Raw genomic sequence first — 18,421 nt, 5'->3', positions numbered from 1 at the left:
AACTGAAATCAGCACAGGGAAAATTAGAGGTGGCCAGAGGGCTTGGTTGGGGAAGACCGGATAAAAAAGGGACTGGTCATAAGCCAGGTCACAGGCTACCTCTAATGTAACCAGAAATGGATATACTCAACTACCTCCAAGACCAAGGGTGAAATAGACAAACAATAAGCAAACCTAATCAGAAACTGGACCGCAGTGGATACAAAGCCTGATCTAAACAGGTAGGACTTTAAGGATTACAATTCAATGTTCATCAGATCAGTTATTTGAATATGAAGGTATAACAGGCAGCAAGTGATCATCTCTGCATCTTCTATCAACAAAACGTGTCATAAGCAATTCTGAGGAATATTAATGTCTTGAAACAAAATACCTGTCTGTGTTCACATTTTTATCTTCTTATTATGTTAACCATCAACTAAAAATGTCACATTTGCATATAAAGGAAGGCCCCATACAACTAACTTCCCTTTGTGTAAGTGTATGTTTTGTGTGGTACAGGAATAAATTAAGTGTTCTAGTGATAGTTCAACATCCCAAAACATTCTTTTATTCTGTGGCTGGCTATGCAGAACAGACTGAGAACCAGGAGTATGCTAGTGGATTGGGGCATTTGCCAGGACAATACTTGTTTACTGTGTGGTAATGCTGTTGAGGATAGGAAGCATCTGTTTTTTGACTGTGATTATAGCAGGAAGTGCATTAGTGGTATTAGTGCTTGGTTGAATATCCCTGAGTTTCTGTTTAACATTGATACCTCCTGGAAATATTGGGGAGAGAAGATGCAGGATCCTATTAAAAGGAAGGTCTGCTATGCTGCTTTGGCTGCTGTGGTGTATCAGATCTGGTATGCAAGAAACAAAGCATTTTGGTTAAAGGTTATTATTCACCCAAGGGCAGTGTGCAGAGTTATCTGTGCTGAAGTTGTGAAGAGATGCAGGCAGTTGATCAATTGTAAATGGAAAAGACAGCATTGTAAATGGTTGTATAGCTTACAAGTTTCGTGTTGTAGCTAGAGTTGTATAGTGTTTCTGTTTTGTTTGTGCTGGTGCTAGTGGGGTGTACCCTTCCTAGAAGGTGCCACTGCTTTAGTTTCCAGCTTGCTTCCCTTCCCTGTTTTGAGAAACCCTTCCTAGAAGGTGGTCTCATCTAGGTTAGGGATTTTGTTAGGAGGTTGTATGCCTTTTGTTAGGCTTGTGTAGTGGGGAGAGTTACACAGCTTGTATTTTTGTCAGTTGTAACATTTTTGACCTTTTGGTAATAAAAGCAAATGTTTATGGTTAAACTTGATGAAAGCGTACAGATCACTTATGAGGTGATTATTTTAGATAAGATTAATATACATATTGTTTATCAAGATATTTTAATGTAATATCTTGTTTATGGTGAAGTTTTAAATCTATTTTTTTTTACGAGAAAAGGCTTCATAAAATATATCAAGCGGCTAAAGAGCTGTCTAATACCATCAAATCAGAGACTTCTGATGGAGCCTTTTCCGACCACACTGTTAAACCAACATAATTCCTGCTTAATAGAGCAAGCTTATGGGCAACTTTATTTTCCTTCCTAGACACATGAGAGAAAGAAAAGGAATTACAAGATATCACAAATAATCATTCAAAAGCTTGAGTTATCACTCGACCCTTGCTGCAGTTGTGTATACTTCTTCATACAATGAGTTTCAAGGATAACGGCATACATATCTTTTTTATAAAAAAATGTCATAATACCACGTTTTGCCTAGAGTGTATATATTAGCATATACAACCGATTGTATGATGCTCCGCATAATTTATCAACTTTACAATTTTTTTTTTTGAAATAAGAACAATTCATTAATAAAAAAGTCATACGACATCTATAAAAGAGATCAAATCCAATAAATACAAAGCAAATTGAATCAAATAAAATTCTAATTCGACAAAACCATGATCGTAGATGTGATCTAACATTGATGTATTCCCTCGCCTTTCACATCGCTGTTCTTTGCAGCCTTCTACAAGGAGGGCTTGCGATCTGTTGTAGTTTTTGAATTGAATACAACTTGATCCAATTGATTGTACATGTAGATTTGAGATCTGATTCGATACCGCATAAGCTTCCATCAACCAATTGATTCCTCCAAATTCTAATCTCCTGTAAAGGAAGAGAAGAAAACTAAACTCCAAAAGACTCCTATTAAAGGAGAGAAAGAACCCAAAGATTGGTTAGAAAACTCTCATAAAGAGAGAAAGAGTATTATTAATGACATAAATAAAAAAAAAAAAAAAGAAAGAAATTAAAGAAGATTTGGGGCGCTTCAAGATGATGATGGTAGCCCCTTGCGGCTTGAAAAAGGGCTTGGAGTTTTAGGAGAATTTCAGAGAAGAAAGAAGATTAGCTCCTTTTTTTTACCAACTTAACAATCTAACATTAATAATAATAATAATATATTTATAAAAAAAAAAACAAAAAACAAAAAAACCTTAGAATTAGTCAATTAGATGGATTTTTCACCAAACTAAGCCGGGTTTTATAAATATTTCGCAAAGTGGGATCGTGGCAAAACTATTTACCAAATTAAGCTTCAGGGGTAAAACGCTGTCTCGGACAGCGTTTTATACCCAGGGTTTTGGTTTTTTTTTAAAAAAAAATTAAGGTATAAGACGCTGTCTGAGACAGCGTTTTATACCTTTTTTTTTTGTAAAATTTCGTAAATTCTGATTTTTAAAAAATTAAAAAAAAAATCAAAGATACATAAAACGCTGACTGAGGCAGCATTTATTGCTTAAACAAAAAACGTTGTCTAGGACAACGTTTTTTGTACATTTTATTTTGCACATAAAACGCTGTCCCAGACAGCGTTTTATGTACAATTTATTTTGCACATACAACGTTGTCCCAGACAGCGTTTTATGTACAATTTATTTTGCACATACAACGCTGTCCCAGACAACGTAAATTGTACATACAACGCTGTCCCAGACAGCGTTTTATGTACAAATTATTTTACACATAAAACGCTGTCCGAGATAGCGTTTTTTCTGCTGGCCAACAGCCAGCAGAATCCTCACATCAGCCCCCAAGCCTCACCACTCATTCAGCCACCACCCTCCACTCATCCAGCCACCACCACCCTTCAACACCATCCCCACCACCAACCCCAACCTCAACCACCATCCCCACCACCAACCCCTTCAAACCACACATAGATTCATTCAAAAAACATTTATTATATTAATAATGTAAGTGTTATATACAACAGACTATCAAATCTGATTACAGCAAATAAATCAGATAATACTATCCGGACTCATTTATTCGAGGTAGCGGCTCTCTATCCTGTCTGTCGTCCCTCTGTCTAACCCGACGCCGCCTGTAATGAGTAATGGTGGTAAATGGGTCTCGGGGCGATGGCGGAGTCAGCTCCTGGTTGGACGACGGGTCCTCCTGTGGCGCAGTACTGTGGATGAAGTACTCCTCTGCGGCTCTGGATGACGTAGGATCACCTCCACCGCTACTTTGGTCGGTCTCAAACTAATGGATGGAGTAGCCTCCATGACCGTCCCGCGGGTGGACGAGATGGCGGTGGCCATATCTCTGTAAGGTAGCCACGCCCATATCTCGCACTCGCTCGACCTGAGGTCTGGTGGATCCGTCTACAAGGGCACCTGAGAGTGCATCAACCATTGTTGCCATATCCGCCGCCTGTAGTAATCATCGATTAGTCAGTTGTATGATATCACTAGGCGAAAAAACCCCAATCCCCACCGGTTCAAACCACACATTCCCCACCGGTTTTGAACCGTTCTTGATTTGGGGGGTCCTAAATCCTCAAAGATTTCCCACCGGTTCAAAACTGGTGGCAAAAACCACTTTTCCCACCGGTTTTGGAGTGAACCGGTGGCAAAAACATGTGATTTATGTTATAGATGGAAGACTTCTCCCACCGGTTTTGGGGTGAACCGGTGGCAAAACCATGACATTTCCCATCGGTTTACACATTGAACCGGTGCCAAAAGTCTCCAAAAAAATTTTTAAAAAAACTTTTAGCACCGGTTCTTTACAAAACCGGTGCCAAAAGTGCCCCAAAAAATTAAATTTTTTTTTTTTTTTTTTTGCATTTTTTTCACTTAAATTGTACCAAATACTTATATATAATCATAATATACATAAAACACGTATATTTGCCTCAATAACTTGTAAAATTACACTTTAAAAAACAAAAAAAAAATGGACATATAAATACTAACATATATATTTTCTTCAAAAATAGCCAACCATGATGCACTGCAATAGAAGACAGCAGCCCACCCTAACAGAAACAAAAAACAAAAACAGCCCAAACAGACACAGCCAGCAGGCTTTCAGCAGCAGGTTTCCAAACAGATGAGCATACCAAGCATAGCCTGCCACCCAACACCTGCAGCAACCAAATCCAGCACATGAACTGCACCAGAGCCTGCAACCAGATCCCAGTAGCCAGGAACAACACAGCAACCAGAAACCAGAAACCCGAGCGTCTGTAAACCAGACCCTAGCAGACCTGAACTCAACAAAGCCAGAACCCAGCAAACCAAATCCAGCACCCAGAACAGAGACTGCAGCAGAATCTGTACCAGAGTAAGACCTGCTACAGGACCTGCACGAGACAAACTCAGCATGGTATATACTAGTTAATACTAGTTCGTTGCACCCACCAAAATTCTTTTCCCTCAAATCATAAATCTTTATCAACTTTAAAGTTAATACATTTTCTATGAGGTGATGGACTGCAATGACATTAACTAAAATCAGTCGTATAAGGTAGTCATGGCTACTCTTTCAGGTTGTGGGTTGCTAAAAGGCCAGACAAAACTTTGAAAAAACCACAGATAGCTGTTGAATGCATGTTGACACAACCGTGACTGCTATTTAGAACTCCGTATTTGATTAACTCATACTTGGTAGTTCACTTGTAAGATCTGAAAGACTTACGAATCAAATGTCAGAAACTATGCAAGTCCACAGCAGAGGGCAGCTTAGCCAGGGACTTAGCCTATTGTGGACCATGTATCCTAGCAGTAATAATACTATCAATGGTTATTACTATCCTTCAGCACATTGTGCATATGGGAGGAGCGGGGATTAATTTAACAAGGACTCACACAGTTTCTGGTCCCAGGCTTCTACCAACCACCGCGAATAATTACAACTTAGCTATTGTTGGAATTTAATACAGCAAATAAGCAAGTGTTTATGTTAACAACAAATAACAGGCAGTATCATGTGTTAACATAACTTCTCAATTAAAAAAAGCTTGGAAAACTAATATCACAAGAGTATTGATCAACGAAAAACACGAGATTATTTCAATTCTAGTGTTTCAAAATGATTTTAATTGAAAGCAATCATAATAAAATTTCCAACTTCATTACAAATGTTAATTAACATCCCACTAAAAACTACTACCTTCAATATATGTACATAAAACAACTAAATTGACCAAATTGAGAGCTGTACATTGGTTTTATTTAAGTGGTCAGATAATAATCATAATAAATAACGAAGACGAAGCAACAGCTTTTAGTCACCTGGATTAAATTTCTCCCCTTTGATAAGATCAACTGCTTTGTACTCATATTGAAGTCCTACAGCATGATCAAGCTCAAATTAGTCCAAATTATAATCAGAATTTGCAATTAATTGAAAATGCTAAATAAGTAAAATATTGGAGGAAAAATAAATTGAGGAAAGCAAAGATTAAACCTTTTAAGTTTAAAGCAAATCGAACACGCCACGAACAAGAACTTAGCCAAAAAGAGTAAAGCACCCTACTTGTTGATGCTGAAGAAACCCTACTAATTCATGTAAAATATAAACTTACTCATACATCACACATTGAAACACAATATGAAGAAACCCTACTAAGGCAAATAAGATCATACACCGCAAGCATAAGGAATATATATGTCAATATTCAGAGATAAAAGTATAATAGTAAAGGATTAAGGACATGGTGATAAGAATCATACCACAATGTTTGCATTCATAGTGTCTCTCTCCATAAAGGTCCTGTCAAGTGGCATTTTTCCAATACCACTACGCATCACAGTTTGTGCTAACTGAGTTACTGCATAGAGGACATTATCATTGCCATAGTTGATATAAATCCTCTTGTATATATGAAGGAGAATAGGGATGCAGGTACATATCAAAATAATTGCTACACTAGAATGTAAAAATCAGATACGACACACATCCTAGAATTGGACATGGTTGCAAGGACACGAGTCACACGACATATATGGAACATGTTCATTTTTAGAAGACTTTGCGTGAGTTAAAGCATACAGATGCATGCACACATGTTAAGCAGACTTGATAGTTAATTTTTGTTGAAATACTTGTGTGAAACGTACTTGTGAAAACATATCATACTTATTCTCATCTTCATTATATTTGTACATTTTTTTTCTCTACAATTAGGGGTTCAAGATAATTGAAGTGAATGAGTGAGCATGGAGTGTTGTGTAAGAATTATATACCCTTGTCAGAATGTCGATTGTTCGACATGGGTAGGAAGACAAGCTGAAGAGCCAAAGTAACATAGGCTTTAAGTTGTCAGAAAAGAATAGCATTACTACATATGTACATATCTAGGCTCCTATCCATTATAAATATCTTATACATTCCACTTCCATCATCAGATTTTCATTTTGCAGTAATAAGATTACCTAAATTAATAAATAAATTCATCTTATCCCTCACATATACATAAACTAGGTCCAAGATATGACTGAGGCTTTAACAATAAGATAGATGGACAAATTAAAATCTTTGTTCTATGCTAAGCTTCATGCATGAAACCTTATATGATGCATCAAATTCTAGATTCAAATTGTACAAAATTTGCTTTGCTGGTAACCAAGAGTAAGCATACCAGGAGGCTGCTTCTTCAAGGGCAAAAAGTACACCACCAACAGGAGCACGAAAAGCAGCAGCCACTCCAGCTGCAGCACCACAGGTGATCAAATCTCGCCGGTCTCTATCATTCTTGAAATATCTGAGCTAATTCCAGGTCAAACCATACTTGCGAGAGCCACCTTGACCAAGTAGATTGGCGATGCAAGCCCCAGTATGAACCATAGGGCCTTTACCAACAACAAACCCAGCAGAAACACCAAGAACATAACCAAAGATCTGACCATGAAACATTATGTGAATCAACAGTTATAACTACTAGTATTTTCTTCTCTAGTAAAGGCATAAGAACTGAAAACTAGATATTTATTTACTTTATACAGATGGGGAAAAAACACTACAAGTTCAGGAATGTAGCAATTAGTTCATAAATAATCACATGAAAGAAACCTCCTGAGTGTTAACTGTTCGTGTATACACTTAAAAATTCTTCTAGCAATGATGCATAAATCATAATCTAGTTTAATAAATTATAGAGCATATACTTAATTATCCTTAGTTAGCCTCATTAAAGAGACTGAATAATAACCACTCAACTCATGAATTGCCTTACGGAAAAAATAATTTAACCGTTCTTTCTTGGAGGAAGGAATGTTGGCATAATAAGCAAATCAGACTTCATTTTTTTTAGGGGTAAGGGGTGGGCTTCACCTTGATTTCCTATCACATGAATATCAAGGGGGTATTACCCACGGGGGAGGGGGATATGAGCCTCGAACCCAGGTCACAACCACGGGAAGTGAAGCCTTGCTCCACTAAGCTATGGGCTTCTTGCTCTATTCATCAGACTTCACATCATGACAAGAATGAGATATCTTCAGTCACTCCCCTCCCACACACACACACCAAAAAAATTATAAAATTAACTAAACAATTAAAAAGTCATTCCAATAATCTACTTAATAGTTAAACTAGACTAGTATCAACAAAATAGCTTAAATTTTGAGTAGTATCACTAGCATTTGCCCGAGCCAAAATAGCTCATGTTAACATTCATAATGAAGCAAACCATCACAAGTCACTCATACAACAAACCAAAGTATGATCAGCATGATAAACAATAACAAGAAGTTCAAGAATTGAAGTTACACATACATCAACCTTGGCAGTTGACACATAGGAGATAGACATGGTGACAGATACATTCATTGGAAGTCCTTCTCTGTAAATAACCACAACACCAAGCTCATCAACAAGGTTCGCAATCGTGCCGGATGCTAAATTTCCATTTCTATCCTGGACCATTAAGGAATCAAACATGTATTCCAGAAAATTAGAAGCTAATAAAAATAAATTGAAAAATCTAAATTAACAAAACCCTAGAAAAATGCCAATATATTTCAGAACTAATAACCTATAATAATTTTAAAACAACAACAATAACAATGAAATTGCCCCAATTTTGACCTAAAAACTGCAATCAAAATTGTAACCCTAGCAAGAAGAAAACGAAATTGAGGTAAGAAGTTAAATAAATAGAATTCAACAACGAACCTGGTGGTCAGCTGTTGGACGGTGGTGGTGGAGCACAAGGACGGTGGTGCGTGCGACCGGAGCAGGCAGAACCAGCAATGGTCGATGGTGGGCACTTGCGAACAAATTCGGTGGTGCTTGAGACAATTAGAGGCTGGAACCCACCATCACTAGCACCGACAATTAGAGGCAGACCCAGCAATGGTCGATGGTGGGCACTTGCAAATCAGAAGCCCCTTCAATGGAGAATGTCGAGTACGCTTCAATGGAGGAGAGAGAGAGGCAGAAGAGAGAGGAGGAAAGATCGAGGAAATGAAAGAGTAATAAAGAAAATTGACCGATTCTAAATAAACTTTTCCCACCGGTTTGGGATGAACCGGTGCAAAATCCAAGATTTGCCACCGGTTTATAAGGAACCGGTGAGAAAAGAAATTATCCAAATCCCGCCCATTTCTTTTCCCACCGGTTTTTAAAAACCGGTGGGAAAAGGGGGGTGCCTTTTTCATTTTTTCTACTAATGTATAGAAATTTTAAAATAGATGAAAATAAGTAAATTAAATAAACTCACATATCCGCTAATGACGTCAAAGGCTCGATGGTAATGTGTGGATGGTGGCGTGTAGCTGGGGTTGATGAAATGCCGTGTAATCCACCTGTATCGAACCATGTATGGATCGTGAGGATCCATAACGCCCTAGATTGGATCACCGGCGACGACGAACTCCAACCGTCGAGCCCACAGGTCAAGGAAACGCCCATGTTGCGCTGCCCAGTTTGTCTCCCCCTTTCCCCGATGGTCAATGCTGTGCAGACGGACATTAGTGTCACACTGCTGGGGGACAGGCTGACGTAGTCCAAACTGCCGCATGACTCGGTCGGGTAGGTGACTCTCCACAACCTCGAAACGGATCAAGGGGGTCCTGGAACGCTACTCTGCCTGATGATCCAGCAGATGTGCAAGCATAGCATCAACTAACTCTAGCACATACGGATCCCATGTCATCTGCAATAACACATGAATAGGTTAGTGCACAGATAGTATACAAATTACATAAATGTTTACAAATTCCTTTTAAGTTATCACCTGCTTCTCGGTGAGTCGGTCAAGGCCGTCTCGGTAGTACGAAAGACCCCTCGCAGCATGCGCATGTGTCAGTCTGGGGACCACCCACCTATTACCATAAAATGTTTTAGTTTGTCAACCAGCAAAATAAACCGTATGAGGTCTAAAATAATGACAACTATTACAAAACCGTACGCCTCGTCAGGCGTAGGGAGCGGTGGAGCAACATACGGCTGGTACTGCTGGTCCCGGTCCTGCGGCCCCCGACGATGTACAAGAGGCCTACCTGGTCTGACTACATGGATGTGCTCCCAAGCCCAAAACTGTAATACAAAAATACAAAACTAGGTTAAGTACAAACTAGGTAAGTAATTGGTGAACTAGATTGTTGATAATTAGGTGGGTTATCTGAAGCACAACCAAAGGACCTCGATCTCTCTAGAACCACAGTGACATGCTTTACACAGCTAGCGATACAACATCGCCAAACAGGAACTACCCCAGCTGTAGCCACGGATATGGTCCCAGTCGTGGTCTAACAACTGTAGGTAAATCAGCTACAGATGGTTCCCGCTCTTGTTGCCGAACAAGACGCCCGAGATGAGCAGGAACAGGTATGCTAGAGCATGTCTCCGAACCGTGGCATCATAAGCGTCCGCAGGCAGCACACGGAAAGTCTCGCGTATCCAGCCGGTCCTCAACCCGGTTCCCCTGATATCGTCGTTACCTGGCTGAACCCCGAGAACCTGAGCTACCAAACCAGGGGGATCGACTAACGAGGGTCCTGTCACCGCACGCCCGTGTATAGGAAGGAGCGTGAGTATTGCCACATCCCGCAATGTAACGGTTGCCTCCCCAACAGGTAGATGGAAGGAGTGCATCTCCTGTCTCCATCTCTCCGCGAGCGCAGTGACAAGCACGATCGATTTCTCTGAACGCCATCCGATGAATACTGCCGAAGCCAGCCAACTTGACGTACGGAATAATGTGTGGATCGACAACCCAGTCAGCCATGTGTCTGGTAGTGTAGTGCCTGCAAACCAGCAACCCTGCTGTATCAACTTGATAAATAACCGTAAATTCAACGTTAGATGCTATATTAATTTAACATGCATACTAATACATGAAGTGACGGATAAAAAATTACCGACTGATCCCATATGTCAACGCTTCGATGGCTTTCTTGTAGTGTCAGGACAGAAGGGTCGACAGGTCCAGGTGTCATATCTTGTCCGTCCATGATATCTGTTCATTAACAACGTTATACACCAATTATTAACACAATTACTAGATCATCAATTAAACACAATTTCTACCAAGTCGCTCTCCCCTTTCTGTTGTAACTTGGTAAATATGTAATCGGCGGTTATACGCATCCACTCTGTGATATCTGGCTTTTGCGGTGTTCTTCTCCAGAATGGCAGTGACCTTTGGGGGGGGGGGTATGCAAGTCCCTATGCAGACCTTGCCTCAGAAGACTCCCTTCTCAAAGTAAAATACATGTTAACTCTGTGAAAAGTTAACTCGACGAGGGACATGATCGGTAGAATTCGAGCTCCCTTCAACACATTGTTAAATGTTTCAGAGAAGTTTGTAGTACATATCCCATATATGTGACAAGCGTCGTGAAAGAGAGACCACATAGTGAACGGGACTTGAACAATATACTCCATGGCCTTGGTAGAAGCCTCACCGATGAAACACAGATCAGCTTGAAGTTTTCTTTCCTGCCTGTGGTACGCCGCAGCCTTGAACATATCTCTCATGTCGTTGCTTCGCACGTGAGTCTTCAAGTTAGAAGCTATGTGGAGAACACAAAACCTGTGATATGCTGGCGGCTTGGTGAATCCAATGTTAGGGTCATTCATTGCTGCAATGATCCTAGGATGTCGATCAGATATAACACAGAGGCCATCTCGTTGCGCGACATGAACCCGAATGCAGCCCAAAAACCAAGACCAGCTGGAAGTGTTTTCCCCTTCAACCAACGCAAATGCTAGCGGAAATACTTGAAAGCTTGCATCCACACTTGTAGAAACCAACAGTGTTCCTTCATACTTCCCGTACAAGTGCGTCCCATCGATACAGATAACAGGCATACAATGTTTAAAACCGTCGATACAAGGACCAAAGGCCCAAAACACTCGTTCAAACATTTCCATGTTGCTGGAGTAAAAACCATCCACCAGAGCTTTGTGTTTCCATACAACAACGGTTCCCGGGTTTGACTGTTGGAGTGTCTGCATGAAGTGCGGAAGTCTACCGTAAGAACTCTCCCAATCCCCAAATATTTCAGCTATAGCTTTCTCCTTGGCATACCATGCTCTTCGATACAGAACTTCGAAATGAAATTGCTTGGAGATGAGTTCTTGTATGAATTCAACTTTCAAGGTCGGATCTTTCTCCACAAAGGACATCACATACTCAGATATTATGGACGAATCCAAGTGTGGGTGGTCAGTAGATAGTACTTCTGTGACACAGTTCTCCCGGTGCGGGCCTTTGTACTTGACTAAGGTAAAGCCACGCGAGTACTCACTTGATTTGGTACCCCGTAGCGACCAACCACATTTCTTCTTGCACCGCAAATGAAGGACACTCTCATTCGAGGTAACCGTGGTGTAGAATTGATTTCTCTGTATAGAATACATCTTCACCATTTCTTAAAGCATTGTCCTACTTTCAAAATACATGCCCTTCTCAAATTCTCCCCCGGGAACAAATGATGTATGCCTACTCGATTCGGCCCAATATTGATCAATTTCATAGTTCTTGTTTATCTAACTAAACTAAGGTACGGGAGTTCTAACCATGGGCTCGCCAACTTCCATGTGTGCAGGTTCAACATCCATGTTCTCAAGTCTATCTTCCTCCTCTCCGCTCTCGGCCTCATCATTTGTTTCCGCGTACACATCATACACAGACAATTCGTTATTCACAATAGTTTGAAGATGATTTGGCACAGGTTGAGACGGTGATGCTTGAACATCATCTTGCATCGGTGAAGATGCGACGGTGTTTTGATGTCAATGGACCAGGTTGGCCGAACATTGTCACATATGCCCCCCCATGTACAGGTGAAGCTATATGAAAACTAAACGGCATGTTAAATTGATCGTCGTGCAGCATTCTACTGAAAGATCTCATCCCGTATTCATTCGATGGAATGTCGTGTGAGGGCACTTGGAAGGACTCTGTGTTGTAACCGGAAATATATGTAGATTGTTGTTCTGGCCGAGTACTTTGTTGGGTACATATAGGCACCATCTTTACATATATCTCAGTGGGAACACCCTTCATTGCAACAACGCTCCTCAAAGCTTTCAAATGTTTATTCGTAGAAACAGGTAACACTTGAACCCCATTCCCAGTCTCAAACCTCATTTTAATGTTTAGTTCAACATTCCTTGGGTTTGAACCAATACTACTATGAACCTCGTTCATCAAATCATTGAAAGTCATGTTCGGTTCAAGTGTTAGTGGTTCCATATTTCCTCCACTATACTCGACACGGGGTCCATCTAACAGAATTTAACCTCCCCACCGACATAACAACACAACATTTTGTGCAGCCATATTCTACATAACAACCAAGACACATTATACTTAAAGGCACTAAATCATCCCTAAATCTCCATAATCAAACAACAATGTAGGTTATCAACAGTTTTCAACATTATCAACAATTATCTAAACTAACAATTCAACATTTCAACATTAACAATTCAACTAACAATTCAACATTTTGAACCCCATTGAACTAACAATTCAACATTTCAACATTAACAATTCAACTAACAATTCAACATTTTGAAAAACCAATAACAAAAACCCCATAGTTTAAAAAACAAAGAGAGAGAGGGCAAGTACCAAACTAAGGGGTGACGTGAGGCTATGTCGTCGGAGAGGTGTCGTCGTGCGGTCATCGGTAGGCGGTGGTCGGAGGCAAGGGAAGCTTCTTGCTTTGAGTTAGAGAGAGATTGAGTGAGGGAATAGAAATTGAAAATGAAATGCAAAACCTCGAAATGTTGCTGCTTTCTTCTGTATATTCGAATGAAACGTTGAACAATGCAATTAGACTGGTTTGATCCCTTAAACATGGTATCACATTGAACATTGTTGTGGACAATGCAGACTACCTTGACTGGAGACAAATCATAATAGAAGAAAATCCCAGGAATCGACTGATAGTGTCCGGGTGGAGAATTTTTTAAATGCTCTGTCACAGAAAACTGCGCAAAACTTTCACTGACATGAGAAGCAAAACACTATAATGAAAACAACATGCAATTCAGAAGCAGACAAAATTACCTGATTAGACAGGATAGTACGTTGTCTTGCATTGGTGTATATTGTTGGGACGACCTTAAATAATAGAGAGCGAATTATCATGTGAATGAATCCAAGAAGACATCAAGCAAAAGCAAGGATACATAAGTGTTATACGAAGTATTATGGAATTGCAGAGGCCACTAAAACTAAAACATGTATTAAAAAAAACAGAAAAAAGACAATTCAATATATAAACTCAATAGAATAATGCTACAAGGGAGCGAACCTTAAGAAAATACTGATATGACCAACTTGCTGTCTCTTGCAGCCATTGTACCCTGGAAATAATCATATTAATAGTCAACTACACGTCTACATCACTAATCAACCCTCACATGACAAGAACTGCACAATATCACCAAGGGGGGGCAATCACACTGATGACCAACATAAGAAACCTCTAACTGGGAGAACTAGAGAAGGATCCTCCCAGTTCTACGAATTATAGGTGAATTTGAGTAGTCAAGTGGGTATGCACCCCATAGTTTGATTTAAATAAAAATCTTATCTATGAAAAATAAGGTAATAATACTACAAAATTTGTCATGCTAATCTTTTAGAATGAGTACTGGCAAAAACATGAGTGATGAGTCCCTCATACAGTAGAAAATCCAGACAAGACCATCTACATCTATAATACTTTGTTTCTTTTTACTCGCACCACTTTGAAAATAATGGACTCCTAGGCAATTTTTAGGGATGAGAGAGGTAAACAGAAAAAAAATTAATGGGAACCATGTGATTAGAGAGAGATAGAGAGAATTGATTTCTCAAAAAAGAAGTGACGCAAGTAAATTGAAACTTCCTAAATATAAAGTGATGCGAGTAAAAAGATACAAATGAAGAACCTTTTTTTTAAAAAAAATCATAATTTTGTCAGTGCATACCATTTTTACATTCCAGATCCACTAATGTTTAAAATTCATAGTACAAAAGAAAAAAAAAAAAGAAAAAAGAGCATTGACTTTTACAAGATGTTTTTTATCATTTAAAAGGGCTAGCTAGGGCAATAATTGGATTACAAAGAGGATGCTTGGGCCAAAAGGGTAAGGAGTAACATTCTTCATATCTACTCCAATAATTTATGAAATTTAACTTTGCCCTTATAAATATCTAGTTTAATTATAAAATTCTACTGTATATGTTTTTACTTTTTACAAATGCAATTCTATGTTGGGTGTCATTATAGGCACATATGATTTTAAAAGTTCTAGCAAAGGTGACCTATAACTTCTTTCATGCGTGCTTCTATAACACAAGGAGGGTGTTGTAGGTTGTTCAGAATCATGTCTCTAATTATTTGACTCTTCAACCAGTCCAATCCATAGTAATTAGTAGGGATCTTGGAGTTGCTTCAACTATTTATGTTTTGATGTCCCATGCCAGCACCTCATAACTTAATTATAACTTTGTTTAGTGATGTTTCCAGTTCTGTTATGTCCCTTGACCTTAACCGGTCTATGTTAAAGGCATAACCATTAAATACTCTTCCTTGTCTAATTAAGGTCCTCGAAAACTAGGACCTCGCCTCGATACAACACCAATGATTTATTTTTAAAATAAATAAAAGATGTTATTTATTCAAAAGATAGAGCAAAAATGCTAATAATGTGCGTTTGGCAATTACGATATAATACTGTGGAACAGTGTCAAAGAAAGTACAAGAAATAATTACCCATCCAGAGGGTTTACAATGCCGGGAAAGTGGTCTCCAAATGCTAACTTGTTGATCTTATGGCTTATCGGTCATTAACACACAAAGAACTGCACTAAGTCTCAAAACTTGTTGGGAAAATAACATGCACATGAAAATTATATATCAGAACTCACATTGTAGTTTTCGCCTTGAAATGCAATTAAATCATCGGCTAGGAAATTTGACACATGGAAGTCTTTCCCGGAATAAAATGAAAAGTACCTGCTACCTTATTAACTTCCAGAAATCCATTAATATTGCATCCTTCACCTTTTTCCTTGTGGACCTTTTGGAAGAATCCTTCTCTTTCACACTGCTCATGAGAAAGGAGAAAATTTAGGTGAATAAAAAACTGTGTTGAAGTGGCCGGGAGAGTGCCACAGAGAATTCACCTTGCCATAATAGCGAAGAAACAGGCATTTCGAGACCGAATACATTCGTGAAGTCCTCAAAACAATAGCATGATCTATACTGGGTGGTCATTGATAATAATGTTATGGTTGGTAGGGGAAGCTCGCACGTTCACTGATATTGAAACCTTCCCCACTTCATTCCTAACACCAGTCATCCAAACATATTCATTATTATGTAATATAAGTGCATATTAAGGCAAAGTTGCAAGTCGCATTCTTTGGGTCTACCAAACACTATACCTGCAGCATTAGCTTTGCGTGGAGCAACATCTATTGACAACAAGAAATTTCATGCCTAGAATTTTTTTGGGAAATTCTATATGGTGGCACTGAACTTTTCGTTTTTCCATACGGTGTCAACTTAGTTTTCCCTATTCTACATAGTGGCACTAAACTTTGTTAAATTACACATAGTGGCCAAAATTAGATTTTAGGTTAGCCATAAGCTTGGTTTATTAGCCATATTGTGAAATTACTAACCTAACCCCCTAGTTTAATTAATTTTACAATTTTTAAAAAACCCTAAACTAATTTCCCCCAAAACAAAATCTGCCAAATCATCTTCCTTTTAACTCCCTTCATCTTGTTCATTCCTTCATCCCTTCATCTCTTCCGTGAAGGCATTCAATGCTTTGTTTAACGTTAGTTGACAATTTTCAACAGAAATCATCATTTCAAATTACCACAAAAATCAATTGTCATTACATATGTTTCATATAACCATGGGAGATGAACAGGCTCTATACGACTACCCAGAATATGACATTTGATTTTTCAGATATTTGCCGTGCAACAGTTCCTGAAAAGTAAAAAAAAAAACCTCGACAAAAAGAGGTAGAAACAAAAGGGGAAATAAGGCAACAGAGTCAACCCATCTACATTCCCCTAGCTTAGATTCTCGGACATTACCAATAAAAGGTTGGCACCAAACTTGTCCAATAACTAACAGGTAGTAAACAGATTCTATAGTCCTTCAATTCTTCAAAAGGCGCCAGTCCTTTTAACAAAATCTATCAAATCATCTTCGGCGCGAGTTGAGGAGATGAAGGCCTAAGGATTGAAGAAAGAGCAACTTTTGTGGAAGAGTGAAGGGATGAAGGGATTTCGATAAAGAGATGAAGGGAGCAGGGGAGTTAAAAAGAAAGATGATTTTAGGGATTTTGTTTTGGGGGGAAATTAGTTTAGGGTTTTTTAAAAATTGTAAAATTAATTAAAACTAGGGGGTTAGGTTAGAAATTTCACAATATCACCACGTTGGGGCCTGGCGTGGTGAGCTGGCTCCCTGCATGGTGAGATGACTGCCACGTGTCAGTCTCTGATTGGTTTGCCGCCTTTTGCCATCTTTTGCCAACTTGCCATGCTTATGTCACATTTGCGATGTCATTGTGCTTATGTGTGAGTGATATAAGCACTACTTGTGACCCAAATAGTGTACTTGCGGCTCACGTAACCTCCTTTTCATTTGTTTTGAGGTTTTACGTTGAATTGTTTTGCCGCTCGACTTTCTTTCTCAGGTCATAGCTTTTCGTACGCAACTCCAATTGACGCAAGGTCAATGGCGTTGGACTCCTTGTTTCAAGAGCTTCGTACTCATGTATCATTCGTCGGTGTTTGACCATTGACTTGAATTTTGACGTTTTGAGCTAGGGTTTCAGGCCTCTAGGCTTCAGTTTTCCAGTTCGCTACTGTGGTAAACGATCTCGGTTTTCACCGTGCGATATACCATCGTGAAGCTCTTTCCAAGGCACATGCTCTCGGATATAATGTGTCATCAGTTCGATTTCCGATTTTCTCGAACTAATGCCGAAGCCGTTTCGGAGGAGGCTCGTTTGGTTTTCGCTTCGCTACTATAGTAAACCACTTTCAATTTGGGCTTACCATAGTTCGTTGTGAAGCTATTTTAGAGGCGCACAGCCCCGTGTATGTTTCTTGACTGTTTCAATTCTCAGTTTTCCGAAATTTTAGTTTCCGGGCACCTTGGGCTGCTGTCCCTTGTTAGCATTTGAAGGTGTTTGTGGAGTTGGTGGTTTAATTTGCCTAAAGGAAGGAGTGGTAACAGTCGAGTTGTCACTGATGATTGTTGTAATTGTCATTGGTTGTTCTCAATTCCTCAATGATGATAAGTGGCAACGTTTTTGTTGTGATTTGATGTTGGAGTTATGGTAACTTGGTGAGTGATTGAAGAGAAGAAGATGATGATGTTGATGCTCACCGTAATAGTTGGTGATGGTGAAGGAATTTAATGGGGAAAATTAAGAAGTCATGGTGGAGAATAAAGAGGAGGGAAAAAGAAAAGAAAGTTAGAAGGGGAATGAACTAAAGAGAGAGATTAATAAAAAAAAAGAAGGAAAACTAATAATACAACCTCTTTAGCCGGTCTTAGGTAAAAAGACCCATTATTTTATGAATTAATATCAAAGGTAAAAGTGGGATTAATCTGAAATTAAGCGATGGTAGGATTATTTTAAGCAGACCATCGAAAGGTGGGATTAGTAATTTCCA

The 18,421-nt window shown here is 39.2% G+C and overlaps 1 protein-coding gene and 1 long non-coding RNA gene across 4 annotated transcripts; one reads left to right on the top strand and one right to left on the bottom strand.

Annotated features, from left to right (window-relative positions):
• Window positions 1-566: 566 nt before the first annotated feature.
• On the top strand, window positions 567-1,016 carry LOC110697654. The gene has a single exon (XM_021875044.1). It carries the CDS (start codon window positions 567-569, stop codon window positions 1,014-1,016), a length of 450 nt encoding a protein of 149 aa, XP_021730736.1.
• A 3,132-nt stretch (window positions 1,017-4,148) lies between these two features.
• On the bottom strand, window positions 4,149-8,706 carry LOC110698274. Of its 3 annotated transcripts, none has more exons than XR_002506690.1 (6): window positions 8,437-8,705; window positions 8,038-8,178; window positions 6,902-7,161; window positions 5,728-6,091; window positions 5,553-5,609; window positions 4,149-4,621 (listed from the first exon to the last, which is right to left on the bottom strand). It is a non-coding gene; the product is annotated as an uncharacterized LOC110698274 (long non-coding RNA). The 3 variants fall into 3 exon arrangements; XR_002506691.1 differs by having other exon boundaries at window positions 8,038-8,173; XR_002506689.1 differs by having other exon boundaries at window positions 8,038-8,706.
• Between the last annotated feature and the right edge of the window lie 9,715 nt (window positions 8,707-18,421).

This window comes from Chenopodium quinoa, unplaced genomic scaffold, assembly GCF_001683475.1.
Source record: "Chenopodium quinoa cultivar QQ74 unplaced genomic scaffold, ASM168347v1, whole genome shotgun sequence".
In the NCBI taxonomy this organism is placed as follows: Eukaryota; Viridiplantae; Streptophyta; class Magnoliopsida; order Caryophyllales; family Amaranthaceae; genus Chenopodium; species Chenopodium quinoa.
This window is presented reverse-complemented; position numbering and strand designations above follow the sequence as displayed.

Excerpts from the sequence above, each read along its gene's own strand:
- LOC110697654 (XM_021875044.1), top strand. The coding sequence starts at position 567 with ATGCAGAACAGACTGAGAACCAGGAGTATGCTAGTGGATTGGGGCATT.